Genomic DNA, 18,976 nt, shown 5'->3' on the forward strand with positions numbered 1-18,976 from the left:
TCGCCCATCAATCATCCCACTCTAGCAGTAAAGCCCCGCCTCCTGCTGCCCGAAACCCGTTTACTGTAGAATAAAGGAAACAAACAGGAGAGATTTCTCTGTTTTTTAGTGAAACTCGTCCTCCTACTGTCTAAAACTAAAGGAAAGTTCTGGTTCAGTGATTAGAAACTATTTTAACTGCTCGTTTTTAGCTGTTAAGCTTCATTCACTCCCACTCATTGAGGACTCACTCGCGGGCGCCCTCTGCTGCTCAGCTGTCCTATTTTTGATATAAGAGGGGAAATAAGAAGTGGCCAGACTCCTCATAAACCTGCTCTGCTTATACTCATTAGCATTAGCATGGTGCTATCTGACTGCATGCCTAATTCCTCTGAGGCTTCACTCAAACTGGAATGTGGTGGAGGTGCTCAGCATCTCTAACACACTTCATACAGTTACTGATAAACATGGACTGAATTTGAGGCGGCTGCTGCTGCATTTTTAGCAATGTGATGTAGTTCTGTACATCACTTAAAGTGGTCCGCATGGCTGAGATGTACACAGAGTCATTCAGAGTGACAGGTCAGACGTCTTTACAGATATTTTATTTACTATCCAGAACCTTCCATCAGTACATTCATTAATTTAATACATCCATTTAATTTAATAACTCTCTGTGAGGGAGCTTTTAGAGGTGGACGTCTGGTTCCCATCACCACCAGTGTGTACAATTCTGACTCGGTCTCCATGTTATTTTACATCAAAACCACTTTAAATGACTTTGTTTACATCTTAACCATTTAATTATGCATACATTTTGAATAAACCTCTTTAACTGTGTACATGAGCTTCCATTGCTGGTTGGATGCATCAGTCTCATAGCTCCAGTGCCAAGAAGCAAACATCTTGGTTGACGACGTGATTCTTAGCCAAACTACCCCTTCAGTGTCCACTTCCCTGCTGAAAAGAACCAAAGGAAACCGTTAGGATTGAACCCTAAAGGTTCTGCTTTTCAACTGGGCTCAATGGTTTCCAGTAGTCTCCTGTAGAACACCTTTAGTTTCCATAACCAACCCATTAAAAAGGCCGTAACTCAATGGCTCCTATGGGCTTTGGGACTGGCGGTTCCTGAAAACGAAGCCTGAGTGAAGCACAAACTGTTGAGAAGTTCTGAGAAGTTGAGAAGCTGATATCTCGGCTCTTCTTCTCAGTAAGTATCTGTTACTCCAAGTAAAACTACCTGTAGAGACGGCGGACGGACTTCTAACACCTCTGAACCTTTTAAGATGATGAATGAGGCCGACTCGATCTTTGATAAGCAAACAGTGCACAGTGTGATGGATCTCGCCGACGGCTCTCGGCTGCAGGCAGAATAGTAAAGTGTGTTTGATTGGCGGGCCGTCATTAGAGGTGACTGGTTTGACCTTTCGCGCGCCGGCTAATTTCTAGTCTGGCGGGTTAGGAATGGTAATGGCGGTGGGATGAAAGCAGACAATTTTCCTGTTGTGCCAGAGATTCAGGTGCAAAAGTATTGATCCAGTTCTGTTATTTCTGAGTATTTCAGGGCTTGGTGTGCATCTATAAAGCTGGGGAAATTCTCAGGGGGACAGACGCTCATAAATTAAAAATACTCCAGGTTAGGCAACGGCTCCGTCTCAAAACCCACTGCAGCTTCTGCACAGGCACTGTTTAAAATCTCTTAATATGCCTCAACACAAAGGGCGTTAGGAGCCTTAGTCATGCTGCCTTCTGAGATTAATAAAGTCATTTTGGTTAAATTAATAAAAGTAATATTTAATTTAATATTTTAAAACCCTCTATTTCACAGTGTTGCCATATGGCAACAATTACTTTATCTCAATTTACCTATTTAAACGTGGAAATCATTGTATGATTTCACATGAGCAGGAATTTTTATTATGATGTTACTATTACCATACATTCTAAATACCAATTGAAAATTAATTTACAATATTTGCTCTATATATATATATATATATATATATATATATATAAATAATTTTCAAATATTTTCATTATTTAAGCCATTTTAAAATAACAAAAACACATTAAAAGATGTTTTTATCATGTCTAATTCATGCAATAGAGGGTTAAACAATAAGGCAACATAAGAACGTAGACAGGCCATGACTAGGCCTTCATATCAAAACTCAATCAAAGCACCCAACTCTATGACTACGCCAGTTCCTGCTGGCATCCCTATGGGAGTCTCGTGGTTTATTAGGGCTTAGCCAGGTGAACAGCGATTGCCATGGTCATTTTTTGGCAGTTCTAGATTAAACACAGCTGTATGAAGCTCTTTAAAGAGATTACATGCTTTACTTGAAGCTTGACAGACATATTAACACGTTTACCTTGTAGCAGTTTCACTGCCAGTATTCAGTAGAAACAGATGCAGTTTTCCATTTCCAGTCTTACGAGTCGGTCTCTCTCCCCAGACCTGCTGCCAGACCAGACACTGGACACCATGGAAGTCAGAGGCTGGCAGGTTTATTTACATCAAAAGCCCAAACACAAGGTGGGGTGATGGCTTCATGGACGAGAAAACAACTGATGATGACAAACCTGACTGTCTACACCTGTCGACTGTCTACACCTGAAAGCAAAGCAAAACACAAAGCTACCCTCACTCCCTGCTTTAAAACCTGGAGAAACGCTTCCCAAAACAAACTGAGACTCGTCCCCTGCTTCCCAAATGTCCAGACAGTCTCACAGACTGGAGCACAGCTCTCATTAACTTCACAAGCGAAGAGTGTTGTCAAGAACGCCGGGCTAGTCTGGACAGGTGTCCTTCCAGGTCGTCTTAAAGGGGAAAGAGTCCTGAAGATCTCCCAAGGTAGTGGCTTGGCGACCTCTTATAGATCAGTGCGCCCCCGTGTGGCCAACCATGTTCCTGGGGACACAACTGGGAAAACACACTAACAGTTCACTGATGAAGCTGCTGTTCATAGTCAGTGACGTATGTGGGACTTCCAGAAGGCTGAGATCAGAGGCTTGATTGAAGTGGTGGTTGCATGGTGAGATGGTTCTTCAGATTGATGGAGAACGTACTGTAATTGGTTCTATACAGAAATGTTTTGTACAGTGCTCTATATAGCACCCAAAAAGGTTCTGCTGTTGTTCTAAGCTTGACATCGTAACAGTAAAAGGACTCTTTTTGGTGATACACTCTCAGAATTAAAGGTGCTAGACTGTCTCTGGGTCAGTTCCCCTCTTGTCTCTGGGGTGGAACCCTCAAGGCTCCGTCTCAGTGCCTTTAGTCAGGGAACATAACTGAACCATAATCCACTGAAATGATGAAAAAATGTTCTAAGCTGTACTGACTCCACACACCCCGCCAAACAGCTAAACTAAACAACGAAACGGTGCTTTAATAAGAGTTTTAATATAAGCTTGATTATACTGAATAAAAATGAGTGAAAAAAATGAATGTGTAATTTTTACTTCACACAAATCTTCCCCTGAGGGTTCCCTACTGACAATGTTTAAGCACTAGAAGACAGAGGGAGTGTGTTATCATGAAATAACATCACAGCTGTGATCTGGAGGCCGTAGATCATCCCAGCCGTGATGTTATTGGTGATAACTCCCTCCTCGAGTGCTCTACTGCTTTAATACAGCAGTTAAATAAATACAGTAAGAAATGAATAAACTGGCCGTGAACGCGGCTTTAATATGTTTTAATGTTCAGCTCCTTCCTCCTAATTACAGCTCCTTAACGAGCAGCTCGTTGCTACGTCAGAGTAACGAGCTCCGCCCACTCGCTGCTCAGCCGGCAGTTCGTTCTCCAGCTCCTTACACTAAATTCCCAAACTGTCGTCACCACTGAGCAGCTTTTCAGTCGGCAGCTGTGACAGAAGAACAGCTGAACAACCTGGAATCAGCCGGAAATGAACCCAACACCATTCGCCAGACGTGTCTGATCTTCAGAGTCGGACCAAATCAGACTGAGCCGTAAAACTGACCCAATATCAGGTTCAGCTCAGTTTGGTCAGTTTGTCCAGATCAGTATTAATGTTGTTTTGTTCCAGCCGGTCTGTGAAGCTTCTTACAGCCCGTTTAGTTTGGCGAATGGTGTTGGGTTCATTTCTGGCTGATTCCAGGTTGTTCAGCTGTTCTTCTGTCACAGCTGCCGACTGAAAAGCTGCTCAGTGGCGACGACAGTTTGGGAATTTAGTGTCGTCTCGTCTTCAGAGTCGGGCCAAATCGGCTGTCGGTCAGATGTGGTCCTAACAGCGTCCGTTTTCTGTTTGTGGCAAAGTGAGAAGTAAAAACGTTCAGATGGCTCGAGCGTCTCCTACAGCTGTCAGAGTGGTTGCTTAGCAACAGCGTCTCAGTGGAGTGATAGTGTTTGTGATGTTGTGGTGAAATAACAGCAGTTAGAACACCTCTCACTGATTTAACTTTGTGATGTAAAAAACAATATTGCTGAATTGAGGCTCAAGAAGGTGTAAATGTTAAAACAGTTATTGTTTTATTTGAATAAACTGTAACACTAACATGTTTTTGAAACTAGGGACACAGAAGTGGATGTTTCTGTAGAACGACCCAATTACGGTCCTAAATTTCGGGCCGAGCAGCGGCTTAACGCCGTCATTTTGCCTTCTGCAACTTTTAGACGTGACAGTCTGAGGATGTTTTCCAGCGCACACATGTGCTCAGACCTTCGTGACATGTGCTTATAAAGGCCCGTGACGAACATCCGTGTCCTTCAGTATGTGGCTAACAAGCCGGCGCTTCAGAGGAATAATGTACAAAACCAAGGCAGTGCAGATCTACCGGGATAAAAACAGTCACGGAACGTCTATCCTTGACCCGAATGCCCTGCCATGCTGCATCTTATTGAGTTTCAAACGGAGCAGATTTGTCCTTTCTTGAATGCTTATTGAATAAGGGGTGAGTAAGCGAGAGAGAGAGAGAGAGAGAGAGAGAGAGAGAGAAAGAACACAGTGCCAGCGTCTTCCATCATGGAAAGCTGTGTATTAAGCCCACGAACTGACGTCACTTTAAGTCAGTTTAAATGCCTGAAAAAGAGACGGCTGCTCTGTTGCGATGCAGCGAGCGTCTGCACATCCACCCGAGCCTGTAATGCAGTATTACACAGCTCACGCCGCCTGAATCAAAATGTACTTTTCCTGATGCGGCTGACGGTGACGGGTTTCTGGTTTGATCATCTTAAAATACTTCTTCACTTCTCACGATGCGCATTTCCAAGTCATAATATGTACATTTAAATATATCACTGGGGAAAGGAATCGTCATGGTGCATTTGTGTGGTGGTGGAAATATGACGTTCTCACTGGGGAGATTCAGTGGCGAAAACACGAATGTCAAAACTCTTCTACATTAATCTCTGCTAGCACCTCTATAGGACTCTAGTAGTATGTTAGTGCCGAGCTAACGGCCATTTGCATGAATAATCTTGTCCATTCTAGATTAAACATGGATGATGACATGCACTATATAAACAAATGTTTTGAGACTAACAATTGGATAAAACTAAGCACATAACTTGCAGTCTGGCAGGAGAATGGGTCGCACTGATGAGCTCAGTGACTTTAAACATGGTGCTGTCATAGGACGTCGAGTCAGTATGTGATTTTTTTGTCCTGCTAGATCTGCCCTAGCCAACTGTAAGTGCTATTATTGTGAAATGGAAGCATCTAGGAGAAACAACAGCTCAGCCATAAAGCAGGAATCAACATCAGGACAAAAACTGAACATTAGGAGCTTCAGGAAATTGGTTTCCATGGCTGAGCAGGTGCACACGGGCCTAAGATCAAAATGCCAACAGGGGGTGGGGGAGTGGAGTAAAACACCACCACTGGACTCAGTGGAGCAGCGGAGACGTGTTTGGCGAATGCCAGGAGAATGTTACCTGCCTCACTGCACTGTAAAGTGGAAGTGGGTGGGTGTGGCTCTTCAGTGAAAGGATGAGGGCTGGGTGAGTGGGCGTGGCTCTTCAGTGAGAGTGTGAGGGCTGGGCGAGCGGGCGTCAGTGAGAGTGTGAGGGCTGGGCGAGCGGGCGTCAGTGAGAGTGTGAGGGCTGGGCGAGCGGGCGTCAGTGAGAGTGTGAGGGCTGGGCGAGCGGGCGTCAGTGAGAGTGTGAGGGCTGGGCGAGCGGGCGTGGCTCTTCAGTGAGAGTGTGAGGGCTGGGTGAGTGGGCGTGGCTCTTCAGTGAGAGTGTGAGGGCTGGGCGAGCGGGCGTCAGTGAGAGTGTGAGGGCTGGGCGAGCGGGCGTCAGTGAGAGTGTGACGGCTGGGCGAGCGGGCGTCAGTGAGAGTGTGAGGGCTGGGCGAGCGGGCGTCAGTGAGAGTGTGAGGGCTGGGCGAGCGGGCGTCAGTGAGAGTGTGAGGGCTGGGCGAGCGGGCGTCAGTGAGAGTGTGAGGGCTGGGCGAGCGGGCGTCAGTGAGAGTGTGAGGGCTGGGCGAGCGGGCGTCAGTGAGAGTGTGAGGGCTGGGCGAGCGGGCGTCAGTGAGAGTGTGAGGGCTGGGCGAGCGGGCGTCAGTGAGAGTGTGACGGCTGGGCGAGCGGGCGTCAGTGAGAGTGTGAGGGCTGGGCGAGCGGGCGTCAGTGAGAGTGTGAGGGCTGGGCGAGCGGGCGTCAGTGAGAGTGTGAGGGCTGGGCGAGCGGGCGTCAGTGAGAGTGTGAGGGCTGGGCGAGCGGGCGTCAGTGAGAGTGTGAGGGCTGGGCGAGCGGGCGTCAGTGAGAGTGTGACGGCTGGGCGAGCGGGCGTCAGTGAGAGTGTGAGGGCTGGGCGAGCGGGCGTCAGTGAGAGTGTGAGGGCTGGGCGAGCGGGCGTCAGTGAGAGTGTGAGGGCTGGGCGAGCGGGCGTCAGTGAGAGTGTGAGGGCTGGGCGAGCGGGCGTCAGTGAGAGTCGGATTAGTAGAAGCCACATTTTCAAGCAGTCCTTGAAAATCATCTGAACTGTTCTGGGGTGTTTGTCCTTCATTAACACGTTAAACTGAAACTGCTCTATCATGCACATCCATCTTTCTCTGCAGTGCTTTAGAATTAAAGACTAATTAAAGCTGCTTCAGTTAGAATCCAGACGAAGATTCACTGCTGGCCATAAAAGCTGATATGAGAAGTACAGCAGAGCCCAGTGATGCTGAGCGTCCTGCGTTTAGCCCTGGAGCCACAGCATCGTAAGCAGGGTGGCTGTCTGAGATGTTTCTCAGAGAAAGGCCTCGTGGCTGGAGAAACCGTCTGCATACCCAAGGAGAAGCTCAAGGGCATTGAAAGAATGTTTCTGCCATTTATTATGGTACAAAGAGCTTTGTCGCTATCAAAGCAGCCCTCGAGCGCCGGCCCGCTTTTGTTCTCTCGAGCGTGAAGCGCTCCTTACAGGCCGAGAGACACACCAGCACTGCGGGCTGCGTGTTTACTGAAGCGGCGTTTAAACAGGTTCAGGAACAGGACATGGTTTACAGGAGCGTCGAACTGTGGCCACTTCGTCAGAAACCCCTAGACTGTAAGAGAGTTGATTTTTATGGAATTACATTTTAATAGAAACAGAAACAGACAAAAATATATTTAGTTAACATTTAAAATGAAAACAAATGAAGGGCCAGTTTGGTAGCTGATAGTGCTGAGTAAGAACAACATGAGACTCAGTATCAGATAAAAACGGCTAATGACGGAAGCTGATAACTGTTAGCAGTGTAGGCTAATAAAGACGCTATGTTGAATGGTTGTGTCTGAAATTGACGGCTTATGTGGCAGAAAACCACAAATATTCAAATTGTGGTGTTCAGTAGAACAATAGTGTGCTGTTTCATCAGTTAGCCTCTCTCTGCTGAGTACAAGGGAGGTGTTTCTAATAAAGTGGCCAGTGAGTGGAAGTGCAAGGTAGTGTAGGTGTTTCTAATAAAGTGGCCAGTTAGAAGTTCAAGGTAGGTGTTTCTAATAAAGTGGCCAGTAAGTGGAAGCGCAAGGTAGGTGTTTCTAATAAAGTGGCCAGTGAGTGGAAGCACAAGGACTGTGTTTCTAATAAAGTGGCCAGTGAGTGGAAGCGCAACGTAGTGTAGGTGTTTCTAATAAAGTGGCCAGTTGGAAGTTCAAGGTAGGCGTTTCTAGTAAAGTGGCCAGTGAGTGGAAGGTACAAGGTGGGTGTTTCTAATAAAGTGGCCAGTGAGTGGAAGCACAAGGACTGTGTTTCTAATAAAGTGGCCAGTGAGTGGAAGCACAAGGTAGGTGTTTCTAATAAAGTGGCCAGTGAGTGGAAGCACAAGGTAGGCGTTTCTAATAAAGTGGCCAGTGAGTGGAAGTACAAGGTAGGTGTTTCTAATAAAGTGGCCAGTGAGTGGAAGCACAAGGTAGGTGTTTCTAATAAAGTGGCCAGTGAGTGGAAGCACAAGGTAGGTGTTTCTAATAAAGTGGCCAGTGAGTGTAATTACAGGACAGGTGTTTCTAATAAAGTGGCCAGTGAGTGTAATTACAGGACAGGTGTTTCTAATAAAGTGGCCAGTGAGTAGCAGTATAAGGAAGGTAAAGTGGTCAGTGGAAATCCCATCAATGGATAGTGAACACTGAAGCTTTAATAACACTGTTATTACGCAGCACTACTCCTCAGTCTTTCATCTTCTTATACACCATGGTATGACCTTCGATCCACTGTGGTCTCAGAAAAAGCAGAAATTAATATCGCCGCCTGCCCGGATTTTGGTTTGATATGACCAATTAGGCGTGGAAAGCTTCCCGCGGCTTCTTAATTCCTGCTAAGAGGATTCAGCGCTAGAATACGTGGATAAAGCCGACCGGCTGAATCACAGGTCCAAATGTAGCGATGGCTGTCGGGAGTGCTCGGGAGTGCTCGGGAGTGCTCAGGAGTGCAAGACGTGTCACTGTGGATGTGAGACAGTAATGAATAAATAAAGGCCGGGACTAAAATCTATGATCTTTTATTTTAGAAACGACAGCAGAAAAGTCTCATACACATTGAGCCGAAAGCAAACCTTTGAAAAAGAAAACACCAGTTTACCCTGCTGCCCTCGTGGTCGACAGGAAGCGTCAGTACATCAGCTGTTACATCTTCTCTAAACGTGACGCAGACAGTCGCCGACCCCCCACAGACGGCGTCGGCGTAGAGTTCCCGTCGGCCCTGCTGATACAGCGAATCCACAGCAGAGCTTTCCGACGCTCTGCTGCGAAAAACAAACCAAAAAGGAACATTTCGCTTCTTTTTAACAAAGAAATGAAAAACCGTCCACCGTCGGTTTCATGGAGAGCAGTTCTAAGCCTAAAGGAGGAGAAGAACAAGTATATACAAGGAACGACTTGGCAGAAAGACGGCGACGCCAGCGACGATGAAAATAAAAACGTCTCTGATGGATTTCTCCAGAGCAGTCGTACAGTAGGCCTGAACGCTGCGATGCAGCTGGATATCAGCAGTAATTAACAACCTGAACCTGATGACGATGCATCAACGTTGATATTGGCCATGTTGGGAAAGTGAGCCGACAGAGAAGAGGACTAATTTACCTTCAAACAGCTTCCTAAGTCATGTTAAATCATTTATACACAATGTTTAATTCACTTCTACTGTAAAACATGATGCATTAATAAGCTGGTAAGCTATAGTAAAAACCCCCCTGTCTCTGCTAGAGTGCAATGAAAATGAGGTTGATCAAAATGTGCATGAATCAAAAATAGTGGCAAAAAATGCACATAAATTGAAATTTTAAGATTAAAATGTAATTTTAAAAAAAATGATCTTTTTTATTTGATAAAACTGACTTACATGATGAAAACAGTGTTAATATGATCAAATGTGAGCCACGCTTTTTTCATTCATCAGCAACATGGGTTTTTTCACGAAGGTGTAAATAAACATTCTTTGATGAAGGAAATGCATGTAAACTCAAAGCTAAAACGATATTTTATCAAGCGTTTTTTCAAACTATTTCAACTTTTGAGAAGTTTTTGCCAAGCACTGCAGTATTTATCATTTCACTCAGTCCATTTTAGTTCACTGCCTCATTCATCGTCTTATTTGTTACTCCTCTCGAGCATTTTCATCAACCTCAATTTCATTTTTTCAGAAATTCCACTCCTCGACCAGATGAGCGGTAAAATGAAGGAAATATATAACGTGAGCCCTCACATCAAGAACAGAAAACACTTTGTTTTTATTACATGTAAAGTAAATGTGGGTGTGGCATCAGAACTCACTCACTCACTCACTCACTCACTCACTCATCTTTAGCAGTCTGGAGTCTCTCCAGCAGGTGGAGCTATTAGCATGTAAGTGAATGCACACCCACACCAGCAGGAGCTCATAAATATACGTTTGCAGTCATAACTTTCCAATTAAACTGTGACCTGGTTTTCAGATGTTGAGTTACTCAGTATTACGTTTTTCAATATGTGATTTTCATTAAAGAGTTCGCGTTAATAAAGCATATCAGTATTGTCGGAAGAAAACCTCGTATCTCCATTTTTGTCGTTTTGTACATTTTTACAGAATTTGAAAATACCAGCTGAGCTTTACAATGTGCCAAAATTTCATGACGAGTGGACCACCAGAAATGCTCCAAAAGTGCTCGGGAAAAAAATCCAGTTCCATTAACTTCCATTCTAAACGAAGAATGTTTTCTGTTTCTTCTGTAAATTGAGCATGTTGGAGATACGAGGTTTTCTCCCGCAGCGATATAAGCTATAAGAACGTAGGGCTAAGCTGGAGCAGAACCTGCAGCTGGTGAAATCATCGATAATCCTGATTTTTCAACAAAGTAAAAACTGTGCTAGTTATTTTTAGCTGTCCGCCAGGCCTACTGCATGAGACGAGTTAAACACTGCGACGCTTCTGGGAATCTGAGCTCGGTCTGAATTTCATCAAGGATGTTAATTACTGTGGATACGGAGGTTAAACGGCTGCTTTAAACGACATCAGCGCTGCAAACCGGACTGTTGTTTTCGAAAAATCCTTTGTCCAAAAATAGCAGCCATCGCATTTCTGTGAAAATGAAATTGTCGATTGTTGGAATTTTCTAAGACCAAATTTTTGCAACTGCAGCCAGGCTTTAGAACCTCCACTGCAAAAAAACCAGCCGGACTAGGACGCGATGTGGCCGTCGCATCTCTACCAGCACTCAGAGCTCGTACATCATCTGTTGAGACGTCCTGCGAAGTTTGACAAAGTTTGGCATCCTCAGAAGAAATTTCTCCATCTTTGAAAACTAATAGACTTGTACAAAAGGTCGGGCTCCCCTGGTCACGTTCTGCTAACGTCTATAAAATAAACCAGTTAAAAATATCCTAAAATTTAAATATTAAACATTTCTGCACATTTTTGTCCACAATCTTTATGTATTTCCTAAATTTATTTTAAAAAATGTTTTTAATTAATTAAAAAATTGAATTTTTAATTAAAATTTTGCTTAAATTTACTCAAAATGAGAAATTGAACCATCTGTTGTAAACATACCTACTCGCGTCCTAGAGCCATGCCACAGGAGTCTCCAGAGTGAGATCCCTTACAGAAAAGTGAGATAAGTGTGCAAATCCCATGCGTTCACACGTGATCCCGTTTTTTTCGCACGTGAAAACAATTTCAGGTTTTTAACTTGTGTGCAAAACCACCTGTTTTAACATGTGAACACTTTTTTGTAAGGGATTTTCCTCTTTAAAGACCGAAACTCCCTTGAGATGATTATGAAACTCCCTTGAGATGATGTATATTAAAGGTGGGAGGAACGTTTGAAAATATATTTAACCGTTTTAGGATGGAATTTTTAAGTGGCTTTAAAACAATTAATTATAATTAACAATTGTAATTAATAAGTATTTTGGTTTATCAAGGTGTTTACACCCACAAAAATAAAAAAATAATAGGTAACAAAAATAAAAGTAAAAATTATAAGTATAAAATTAATGGACATAATACTCAACACAAAAACAAGTGATGACCGAAAAGCTGCAGTCGGAAGCTAAAGCTTATTTTGACTACCCTTTATAAATTATATACCATCCTGCATTAAAACAATAGAGAGAAATATCAAAACTGAGAAAATCAACATTTCTGACTTTCAAAAAGTGTTAAAGTAGCTCAGTGGCAAGGCTAGCATGACTGGATGACACCACAGGGACTGTATTTACATCTGTGTAAAGCATGCTGGGAACTGTATTAAGAGGACAGTGATAAAAGAAAAGTTGGAAACAATTTAACGTCTATCAAGGAATTCCGCGCTACGGAATACCGAAGCCTATATTCTTACAATATGTTAAATCTAGGAAATGGGTCATTCTACAGAAACGTCCACTTTCCTACCTCTCCATAGGAGTCACTGGTGTTACTCATGATGAAGGTCACACCAGAGACGTTTTTAATGATCAATGCATTTTACAGAACATCAAACCACACGCTGTCCATCAGGGAACGTCCACTAAAATATGGAATTTAATCCATTTGTGTTTCTATTTTTTCACAGTGACCTCAGAATAAAGTCGGTCACACCAGTGACGTCAGCTAGAAGCTTCATATGAGATCATGAGCTGAATGAGAAGATCTCTGAGAACTGAGAGACGCAGTGGACTCACCATGAGCTTTTCTTCATAGATCCTCAGACAACAGGTCAAAGGAGGTCGAGTGACGTCATCGGCGTGACTTTTATTTCAAAATAAGAGTTTTTTAGTTATGCAGTAACACCAGTGACACGACTCCTGGGGACTTTTATTATAGATTTTATAATAATTAGTTGCCGTTTGTTTTCTTTGTGTCATTTAAATCATATTTTCCACAGTCATGTAGAGATTATTGCAGTTAAACTAGCAGAAAAACGTGTTTTATTTCTTCAAAATGTGGCCTCAGCCGTCACACACGGCTGTGGGGACGAGCTCTTCTGAGGTCCTTGGAGTTCTAGATGATTGATTTAAAAACCAATATTGCTGAATCTTGCATGTTTCCTTAAGTGTGATATATCAGTAAACACTAGGGACACAGAAACAGAAATTTCTATAGAATGACCCATTTATAGAGTAAACAGTGAATATAGTAAATAGTGCAGCTGAAGGGTGCCCCCAGTGGAGACTGCATTAACTTATACTTTCACTTAGAAAATAAGTGTAACTTGACCAGGGGGGCCAAAACCTTATAAGTCTGTACTGAGAGCTTGTTTGGTGTCCCCAAACTCTTAAGTGTGATTTTGGAAATCATCACCGTGCTGAGAAACAAAGGAGGCGGACAGCCGGTCAGCGGTCAGCCCAAACTTGGCACGTGAAGCGAATGGAATGACAGAGTCTTTAGAAGCGGAACAAGACGAAGAGCTGGAGCTTTCGGCACCTTATCCTATGCTATATACATTATACTTTAGGCTCTAAAATAACACTATTTGGAGTGAGAAATGGGATCACCGTGAGTTGAAAGGCAATCACCCTTAGGAGTTAAGCTCTTCGGATTTACAGTACGAGCGCTCAACGCATGGCACAGATATTTACACTGCACTCTGATCTCTTTGCCGGGATTTAAGCCGTGCGAGCTCGAGACTCAAACACGGGGCTGTTACTCAGACCTCTTCTGCCTGATCTGTTTGATGTGCAAATCGCAACGTATGCCAATACGAAACTGGAGGGAACAGCACTGAGATAAACGAAGCAACAAAGAAAAAGCAATCATTCACTGTCACTACTACAAAGGGGTCCGGAGAGCGGCGCCCGAGTGTTCCCAAAAAACCCCCCCAAACAGATGAGATCTCTGAAATCGAGGCAGCCATGGTGGTCATGGTGGTCATGGTGGTCATGGTGGTCATGGTGGTCATGGCTAACGCTACTATTGCTTCTAAAGTTGATCATTAAGATCTTCCTAAGGAGAAGATGATCCAAGAGCCGAAGACGTTACTAGGGACGCACCGATTCAAACACCTCAACCGATGATATCGGCTGATGCTGAGAACCGATCCAATATCAGTGCTATTTTTTTTCTTCTTCTACTTGAAATATGCTTTGAAATGCATCGTCAAAATAAAAGCCCCTATAAACAAATCAAGTGAGATAAAAGACCTGTACAGAGGGGCTTTTACTATCACATGCGTTCTTCAGAGGGGCTTTTATTTTGACACGTTTGCATTGTTGAGAAGCGTAGTCAGAGAACTTGTAAAGAGGAGAATTCCCGCTCTCTGTAATGTCTTCCGGGTTTCTCAAACACTAGGGGGCGCTCCCGACTGAGTCCAAAATGAATGGGTTGATGTGGAGCCTTTGAGCAAAATCAAACAAAAATTCTGACTTCTGACTCCTGCGATGACACTTTAGAGCAATGTTTGTATATTTCAGCTTTGTGTGTCATCTAAGTATCAACAGCTAGGAACCAAAATAGCTCAAATCAGCCAGTTCGGCCACTTCGGGCTTGCAATTTTAATGGCTGCATACCACGAACACAAAAAGACAATCAAATTGTGCACTCCAATTATTTATATGACAATTAATCATCAGCTGAAAGTCCATGATTGCGACAAGCTTAATGGTAGTCGTTCAAAATGATTAAATATATTTACAGCGTTCGGTTCCATTAATAAAACTACAAAGTGAGAATCTTATCGCGTTTTGGAACGAGACTCATTTAAGAGCAACCGTGACTAAGAAACAGTACTGATAGCGAATCGGTCACGTCTGGTTGATACCCGATCTGTCCAGTAAGTATCGGTGCGTCACTACACTGCAAAAAAAAGAGCGTCTTGTCAAGTAAAATGATCTCAAGTCTAGTTGATAAGTTCAGTATTTCTCCTGTTAAGGTTGTTGTCAGCTTATTTTAAGGTTATTTAACTCAATTCCAAACATGTTTGCTTGTTCTAAGTAACTTCTAAGTAAAGTTCTAAGTAAAGTTCTAAGTAATTCCAAGTAACTTCAATTTTATGATAAGTTCTCTGACTATACTGGCAGATCATTTTGCTTATTTTAAGGAATGTGCTTGAAAAAGGCGAAATCATCTGCCAGTATAGTGAGATAGCTTTACTCAATAAAATTAAATATTGAAGTAAAAATGTCTAGAAATAAGCTATGAGTAAATAATCTTATAATAAGCGCACAACCATTTCAAAATAAGTAAAATTAGATCAACTGAGACAGTTTCACTTGCCAAGATACTATTTATTGCAGCGAAGATGTTCGTAGTGAAATTTGGTTTAACGTCGAGGCCGCATTAGACGCTGCATCACCTGCTTCCTTCGCCATCTAATCAAAGAGATCAGGATGCAAACCGTGGGTCTTCGTATACTGTGTAGTATCCCAAAGACTGAAATAGAGTTGGTTGCTCAGTTTTGAGCTTCACTTGCTGCGCCATAAATGTGAAAATCATTACATTCACTGTTCACATTATACAGGTTAATCGATCTTGAATTCATAGCAAGAGTCAGTAACAAAATAGCGCCCGGTCGCGCCCTCTTTGACTTAAATAATTGTTGTACAGTCGTTGCCACCGAGTTATACTCTGGTGGTGGAGTGTCCGTGAGGGAGGCCAGTATTGCTGGGAGTGCTGTTGGCGTATGTGCTAAAGGGGTGGTACGAGGCCTGTATCCCTGAAAGGGAGTTGGGGATCATAGTGATGGTGTTCGGGGTCATGAGGGGGATGTCGTCCGGGGAGCGACGCAGCGTGAGGGCGTAATCCGGGGGACAGGTCAGCCGGAGCATGTCGTGCCCTTGCAGCGACTCGCAGTCGTGATCGTGGTCATGATCCAGTTGCTTCATCTGGAGGGACATCAGCTCCTCGCTTGGGACTCGGGCGACGTCGTTGGCGAGGTTCCTTGGAGGACTCAGCCGCCGGCTGGACTCCAGGCGGTGCTTGTCCTTCTTGTAATAGAGAGCTGCGAAGGCCAGGATGTTCAAGAAGAGCAGGGAGGCTCCGACAGCGATGGTGACGCTAAGTTCCGTGGAGTAGTCCCTAGCTTCGATGATCACGGTGCCGTCATCGTGGTCTGGAGTCTTTTGCTGGTCCGGGGCCTGCTTGGTGTTCCCTGCAGGAACGCCAGGGTGCCGAGTGGTTGATGGCCAGAGCTTGTTGGACAAGCGTTTGGTGTACGAGAAGGGAGTCGTGTCCTGAGGTGGAATCTTGGTGGTCGACGACACATAGTGGAACAGTTCGTTGATGTTGTGCAAGTGCGGCACCAGCTCCAACCAGAAAGCCACCTTGGTGGCCCTGTAGTGGTCTCGGACACGTGGCTTCAGACCTATGTGCAGGTATAGCTGGTCTTTAGGGTTGTACTTGGACCAGGCCACCTCTTCAAAGCGATTGGGTTTAGTGTGAATGAATTTTGTATCCTGAGGAACTGGCTGGTTTGGGTCGCTGAAGGGTAGAAGAAAAGATATTTTGATTGGTAAGCCTGAAATGATAAAGATCAGGCGTGTACAATGATTTTGGGATGACACATTTTAGGCTTTCATAATATTTTTTAAATAATCTAAGCTTATTTATATAAGCAACATCTCTGCTACATATGAAAATGCACTTCAAGCTCCTGCAGTTTATGGACAGTTCAGCCAAAAGCGACACAATTAAGTAAAATACTGTTCTATGCTCTTAATTATGGTTCCTCAAGGGTTCCTTAGTAGAGAAAATGGTTCAACATGAAACCAAAGTTTCTTCTATCGTTACAATGTCAAGCTTGTAACAATAGCAGAAGCCTTTTTGGTGCTATGGGGAACCATCTACAGCACATTCTTCATCAATCTGAAGAACCTTTTCACAATGCAAAGAACCCTTTGATCATGCAAAGGGTTCTTTGAGTGTCCATGGTTCTATACAGAACCATTTTCTTTACCAGAGAACCCTCTTTTAAGCGTGTTTACCATACCTAATGAGGTTTTCAACATAAATACATAATAATGTATCGAAATGAATGTTTAGTGAAAGAGGCAAACACTGGCAAGTGTATTTTAGACTATGAAGGAAAGATCAGCACAATAAATTGAAGTATATTTTGTTTACATGACATCTGAAGTACATTTCTGATTAATGTTTGCATAATACCCCCCAAAAATAGACTGTTTTGAACGTATATCAGGGTTTACGTTCTCTTCTCTGACTTTTTTATATTGGGCGTCTCGGTTGTGACAGCGTGTTAAACTAACCCCTCCGTGTGGAGGCTGTACAGTCTTCAGAAGAGTGCTACATTACAGCTACAGTAAGGGAGATTAAAATGATATACTGAATTCTGTGAGCAAAACAGTTATGAAGAAAGTTCTTTTCACAGATGACCTTGCTATGGGAACATGAGAAGGTGATCGAAAACCTTTTTAACCACATAAAATATCCACACAGTTTCACCTGCCGTCAACTCGTGCCTAGGAAAAAAGAGCAAACTGGCACAGCAACTGTTTGTGTGATAATGACTCGACTGTGAGATGGTAAATCTGACTCACCCAGTCTTGGCAAAGTTAGTCCAGTAGGTCATAACCACAGCACTGAGCATGACATCATTTTTGGAGAAATTACAGCTGAAAAGATCAGTCGGGCCAATCATCGGGATCCCGAAAACATAGGGAAGTTCATCTCCGTGGGCGGAGTCTGCCCACGCTGGCTTCATTTCGCTCTGGCAGTGGTGGTAGAACGCATAGAAGTACGTCGGTGAGCCGTACTGAGCGTGGAGATCCGCCGTGGCCACGGCCGGAGCCACCCACTGGTGATCCGTGAAAAGCGCGACCAGCGTTTTGCGACGGGTTTCCGGATTCTCCTTGTCTGCCCAATCCGTGTACATGAACTTTATGGTTTCCCTCAGGGTGTCCTTTCCTTCCGGGTAGCCATACAGGTTATCAACGAAATCCGACACAGCAAACTCGAAGTCATTTCCGGTGACCCCGTCCTCGCTGTCCACGATACCATCCACAAACTTATAGCCCTCTCCCTGGTTCACGCCCAGCATTATGTCATAGTTCAGGAACTCGCCTTGCTCCATCAGGATCTGCGGGTCGTCCGGAATGACGTCTCCGTCGATCACGGGGCCGAACGCGATGTGGTACTTGGCAGGCGTGATGCTCTGCTCGATGAGCTCCTTGTAATTCTTGTTCTGGAGGCACTGAACCAGCTCCACAGAGTCGTCCTCGTTGCAGCCCACCTTCTCAGCCAGCATGCGGGTGTATTTGGCCGGCTGGTAGTTCACTGCCCAGCTGGACAGGGCTGTGCCGCTCTGAATGATTGCTTTCTGGAAGAGGTCTGGAGCACAGATGGACAAGATTGTTAAACAGTGCTAACAAAAAGCAGGTACTGAGCAACACTTACACCTAAATGTGGCAATTCAGCAAAAAAATGGAGTTGATCAGCCAAGACATGTCTGGTGTCTGAATTTTGTCTCCTGTTTCTTCATAAATATTTAGACATTGGCAGAGTTGTTATTTTAGCTGTTTGCCACAGCATAATGGAGTTATGAGCATATACGAGCAATACAGACGTCAATTTGAGAGCGTTTTCATCCAAATCGAGTGATTGTAGGAATTACAGCCATTTTTATACATACACCCCCCCCCCCCGTTTCTATGGGCTCATAAGTAATTTGATAATTGGCTGCTCAGCTGTTCCATGGCCAGAGGTGTGTTATTACCTTATTATTTCACTTACAAAAAAGCACATGAAAGGTCTAAAAGTTGATTTCACGTGTGGCATTTGCATTTGAAATTTGTTGCTGTTCACTCTCAATACGAAGTCCAAAGATCTTCACTGGCAAACCATTATTAAGCAAAACAAACCCAACAGAGAGGCAGTAAAAACAGTGGCTGTGGCCAAATTGACTTTTTTAAAAAGAAGTTTTTGCATTTTTTTTACAAGAAAGAACACACTGCTCAGCTCAGAAACACCAAAAGGCACATAAGACTAAAGAAAACAACAGAAGAAGAAGACAGAAGAATTCTTTCCCTGGTGAAGGAAACACCTTTACAACAGTTGGCCAGATCAAGCAGACCCTCTAGGACAGGGAGCATATCGCTCTGGGGCCACATGCGGCTCTGTTACTGCCCTGTCGTGGCTCCACGGCTGAATCAGATCAGTAGGTGACAA

The 18,976-nt window shown here is 44.0% G+C and overlaps 1 protein-coding gene and 1 long non-coding RNA gene across 2 annotated transcripts in view; both read right to left on the minus strand.

The window, feature by feature from the left end:
• Nucleotides 1-763: 763 nt before the first annotated feature.
• On the minus strand, nucleotides 764-2,803 carry LOC108439532. The gene is made up of 2 exons (XR_001858766.2): nucleotides 2,355-2,803; nucleotides 764-939 (listed from the first exon to the last, which is right to left on the minus strand). It is a non-coding gene; the product is annotated as an uncharacterized LOC108439532 (long non-coding RNA).
• Nucleotides 2,804-12,671: 9,868 nt separating this feature from the next.
• The window catches only part of nlgn4xb (neuroligin 4 X-linked b), a 41,401-nt gene continuing 35,096 nt past the window's right edge, over nucleotides 12,672-18,976 (minus strand). The window contains exons 5-6 of the mRNA XM_037539459.1: nucleotides 17,350-18,139; nucleotides 12,672-16,273 (exon numbers count right to left, since the gene is read on the minus strand). Of these exons, the coding sequence (XP_037395356.1) occupies nucleotides 15,415-16,273; nucleotides 17,350-18,139 (1,649 nt within the window). The 3' untranslated portion in view covers nucleotides 12,672-15,414. The remainder of the gene's footprint in view (nucleotides 16,274-17,349; nucleotides 18,140-18,976) is intronic.

This window comes from Pygocentrus nattereri, chromosome 6, assembly GCF_015220715.1.
Source record: "Pygocentrus nattereri isolate fPygNat1 chromosome 6, fPygNat1.pri, whole genome shotgun sequence".
In the NCBI taxonomy this organism is placed as follows: Eukaryota; Metazoa; Chordata; class Actinopteri; order Characiformes; family Serrasalmidae; genus Pygocentrus; species Pygocentrus nattereri.